Source organism: Bidens hawaiensis, unplaced genomic scaffold (genome assembly GCF_021521415.1).
Source record: "Bidens hawaiensis isolate Kalapana, Puna unplaced genomic scaffold, B.hawaiensis_p1.1 tig00004412_1, whole genome shotgun sequence".
Lineage (NCBI taxonomy): Eukaryota > Viridiplantae > Streptophyta > Magnoliopsida > Asterales > Asteraceae > Bidens > Bidens hawaiensis.
In genome coordinates, this window is record NW_027491265.1 from 93,446 (window position 1) to 98,421 (window position 4,976).

The 4,976-nt window shown below is 35.1% G+C and overlaps 1 protein-coding gene across 1 annotated transcript; it reads left to right on the top strand.

Annotated features, from left to right (window-relative positions):
• The first annotated feature begins 1,305 nt into the window (after positions 1-1,305).
• LOC143626513 (uncharacterized) lies at positions 1,306-3,546 on the top strand. The gene has a single exon (XM_077096585.1). It carries the CDS (start codon positions 1,306-1,308, stop codon positions 3,544-3,546), a length of 2,241 nt encoding a protein of 746 aa, XP_076952700.1.
• The last annotated feature ends 1,430 nt before the right edge of the window (positions 3,547-4,976 follow it).

A 4,976-nucleotide genomic window follows, 5' to 3' on the forward strand; every position in this document is an offset into this window, starting at 1 on the left:
TATTCACATACATAATGCATACATGTAACATAACATATTTGCGTAATTGCATAATATAATAATTATTATATCAAATAGATTTGATATATCAAATAATAATATACAAGTGGCATGCTCATTTAAGTTAGTGAGTATAGTCAAGCTAAATAATTAAAGCTCTGCCCGAGCTTGTTCACTAAATAAGCTATCATAAAGGCTTGATCAAGCTCATTTAACTTGACTCGGATTGAACTTTTAACGAACTAATCCGGATTAGCTCGGCTTGTTTCACCCTTATTTTTTTTAAGTTTGTTATATTATTGGTCTATTAATTAATATTTAAATGCCTACATTTTATTTTCTAAGCAGCAAAGAGCCGGATATCCGAGATCACCCTTCCACCTGAAAAACATAACGTAGTGACCCGTCCCATCTATCCATAAGAAAACCTACAACTAGAGAAACTCACCGGCCCAACCCGGAACAAATTGCTTCAAATGTGACTCGTGGAGTCGTGGGTACCTCCCATAAGACATAAGACATAAGACAAGTTACAGGGCTACAGCTTAAAATGCCTACATATTATTTAGATGTTTTTGTATCAACCACTAACATGAATCTTCTGAAGTACTTATTCATAAGTATCAAAAATTTGTTTTTGTACTTATTCACTTGATCAACTTTTTTAGACTTTGAGAAATAGTTCTATATGTTTTCGTATAAAATATAATCATAATTTAGTTAATATGAATTTTCTTTATCTTTAATCTCTTTCAATTCAATTGATGAGCGGAAAGGATATATATGACTGGGCTATTATTGACACCCATTTATGTGTTATCTGTGCCTCTTAATGACACGTAATGCATGTCATTAAAGGTATTTTTTCTAGTAGTGAGGCACATCGTTCGACTTCATGTATTTTTATATTGAGATACATCTTCAAAAGGTCTTTCACCTCAAAAGCATAAACCGATGGTATGTTGCACCAAATACTCACATCGCACGGCTAGTTATTATTTTTTTTTCTCCAGAAATTAGTATGTCAATTGTATCAAAGTTCTGGATATCACTTATGTCCACACGTTTTAGAGATTGATTATCTCGTCCACATTAAATTTCATTTAACATTAATTGTGTGACACCATCTTTCACATGTTTCTGTCTTAACATTTAGTGTTACTTAATTCCAAAATGTCCACATTTAATAAAATTTGTAAGGCGTAAAATGAAAACTGATCCTCGCGCTTAACTAGTCTACAAATCATATAAGTTGATTGCTCATGGAAATTTCATTCAGTCACTCACAATTCACAAAATCTAACTATGGATCCCATCACGGAAAATGATATTCAGCAAATTAAAGATGAACTGGCGTCTAAGTACAGTAACCTTCCATACGGATTTGTGAATTTAATCGAGAAAGCAGTGTCCCAAATAGAGCAGCAAAACAAGTTCAGTCAACCTATGGTGTGGATTGGGATTTATATTGCAGTAGCTTCTTTTTTCTGTATCCTACCAATAGTGGCTGATTTAATACACGGTTTCAAAAACAAAAAATTATGGTTTCCATGTAAATACTTTACTCTCAATGCTGCTTCCCTCACTGTCATAGCTATTGCAATGAAGTTGCCCATGGATCTAACTGATTCAATGCCACATGCTGTGGACCAGGCTGCAAAGCTGGGAAGCATGGCATTTATGTGCACAATGATGGCTAACTTATTGCCTTCTCTAGCAACCATGGACAGTAAGGAACTTCTCACAAACACCATAGCTTTGGAAGTTCTAGTAATCACCTTAGTCGTCAATGTATTCATCCAGACAGAAACCGGTGAGGTTCCCAATTATGAAGCTCCTTATTACCATATTGTTATTTTTAACACTTGGAAGGTAGCAATTGGTTATGTGGCTATGTTACTTGCTTTGCTGATGATACACGCATGTTCGGCTTTAATGATTCCAAAGGCAAAACAAATATTAGAATCCAAATACAAAGCATGTCAAGAAATAGCTTTGAAGGATCTAGAGTTGCAACAACCAACAGTTAAGAAGCTAAAGCAGCATGTGAAGAACCATTGGATCATGGCCGGAACTGGCAGCCCCCAGTTTATGACAGTTAGCTCTGCTACGACCTCTGCTGCCGGGGTAATATGCGTTGCAAGCACTTTCATACATGTTAATGTTATGATTTATACAATACCGACTATGAACAATTGTGGGTCGGATTATAAGAGGTCTGTTTCAGTGATTTTTTTAATACAATTTACTGGAGTAATACTAGGAACAGTTGCTCCTCTTTCTAGGTGTTTTACATCCTTAAGCTTTGAAATGTCTATAAAATGGATTTGGAACCATATAAGGGTCTTTAAAGTAGAAAGCTATTATACCAAGAAGTTATCCGAGTGGAAACGTAGTAGCATACCGTTGACATTTGGTAGTCGTAAATACAAGATTGTCATCCAGAATCTAAAGGTCCTGATTTTGGGTTTTTGTATAGGAATCCAGAAAATGGTTGTGGTAGCATGTAAGATGATAGCACTGATCCCAAACTTGTTTGTAATTGGTATCTTGTGCTGCTTTCATAGCTGGAACTGGTTAAATAATGTGTTGGTAGAGAGACCTTCTCAAGTACAACACAACAGAGATCTCAGTCTGTATGTTCTACAACTTCAAGATGATATGGAGCTTGCCATGACAACACTGAAAAGCATTTCAAAATCCGTGAACCATGTGATCGAAAAGGCTGAAAAGCATAAGCCTAACTATCTTATGGAGCTTCTAGAGGAATATAGTGGTTTTGAAGGAGTTGGAAAGTATGACATGCATCAAGCCTCACCTTTAACCAAAGAAAAATATGTGGACTGCTGGAGCTTACCGGTAGTAACCCTGACGGCAGTCGCCATGTCTCTTCCTAACATCCAAAAAGAAATTGTTGATAGGTTGTTAATGAGTGTGAGTGAAGGCCTTACATATGTCACACATATTGTTGAAGCCCTCAATGCCGCTGAGGAGTATGTAAGCATTCAAAAGGCCGCTACAATGTTGTGGCTAGAAGTTGAAGTTTACCACAAATGGTTAGGATACAAGTTGCTCAACCCTCATCTTCAAGTTAATGCAACAAAAGAGATTATTCAATGGTTCAGTGATACAGCTAAAAAGATGGTCACTGAGGTGGAAAGTAAGAATATGAAAGGCTCAGATGATAACACAATGTACATGTCAGCATCTGCCAACTCAATGTACCGTATCACCCAAACGATCCTAGTTTCCTACCATGCCGAAATAGATCAGATTAGCCAAGAGGAGTTGTTTATGCAGTTGTCATCAATGATCTCTAACATATTGGCTGCTTGTCTCACCAACTTACCCCGAGTCATAGCAATGAAATGCCACACAAGTGTTATAGAGAAAAGGGAGGCCGGTGTTCATACTGCAGCCCGACTTCTTGGTGAGACTATGCAGATTGTTAATAGCCTTCAAGATCGTGTGCTCCCAATGTTAAATCCTGATGAGTTAATGTTAATTGATAAGTGGCGTGATTGTTTTCTGCATCTTTCTTCTTAAAACAAAGATGTTAATTTGTTCGAATTCACGGAGCTAATCAGGTAACGAGACTATGCTATTGGATGTTAAATACAAATATGTATATTTGAGAAATTTATGAAACTGGTTTTTAAGGATGCACCTATATTCGGTTAGGTGTATTATTTGTAAAATCTGAACAGTTTTCATATAATTTTAAAACTCGTGTAGACATTTAGTTTGACTAAGGTTGGTTTAGAACGAAAAAAAAATCGGCAAATCAATAAATGACAAGTCCTTGAATTTAAGCAAATCTATTTCGGATTATAACAAAACTGTAGGTTCTCGTGCTCTTTGAGAATGACTTAGTTGTTGTTGTTGCTGTTTTGAGGCTATCGTTTCTAACTATGCTGGTATGTTGGGCTTATACAGACATTCAAAACCGAAAGAAAGACAAGCTTGATTATGATGAGCCAATGGGATCATGAAAGCATCGTTTATGTATGTTTGACTTAATTTTAAACATGCTACTTATATTGATTGACGTTAATGTACTTTTATATGCTTTTATATATATATATATAGGCGAAGTATAGAATGAAAACACACTTGAGTTGTGAAAACCCGTGAAAACCTTATGTAACATCGTTTTTTTTTATTACATGTAATATATGTTACATTTAATACAAAACATCAAAAACATAAAAAAATATTTGGCTATTCTTTTACATTTTTTTTTTATTTTTATATATGTTTTCAGGAGAGAGAAAATGTATATTAACTTTTACATTTTTTTATTAACTTTAATTGTGGACAATAAGATTTAAACATTAATTAAAAACATGTGGTTGAGAATGAGATTCTAGAGTTTTCATAACTCAAGTGTGTTTTTATTCTAACTTAACCTATATATATATATATATATATATATATATATATAAAAGTATGCATGTAAATCAATGGTTGTGACGTTTGTTTGATAATTTTTGTATATATTTGTTGTATTTTGGAAAATCTGAAAATGTCGGTTTTACAAATTTTTTTATACGGGCCAAAGACCTTTAGCGGAAACCTTTTACTCATTAGTGGCGACCAGCGACATAGTCGCCGCTATTTCTTCGCTGAATTGAGCTTGCCAGCAGTTATCTGGAAAAGGATTGGCGACGACACCCTTTAACGGCAACCCAATAGAAGCAACATGTGGTGGCCATTTTGATATATATGATTGCAAGTTCAATAATGAGAAGATGTTTCGCAAATTGAAAGTCTTTTGTATATGTTATATTAAACCGATCTGTTACAATGATACGATGACCCTTCATCGTCTTTCATATATGCATGCACGATTAACTTCCGGCGACGGAGCACTCACCGTGTAATCTCGTATGACGCGGCACTTACACTCACCATATAAACCCATGTTAGTCTTCTTCCCATTTCCAATATTTTCATCCAAACAAACAAATCACCAG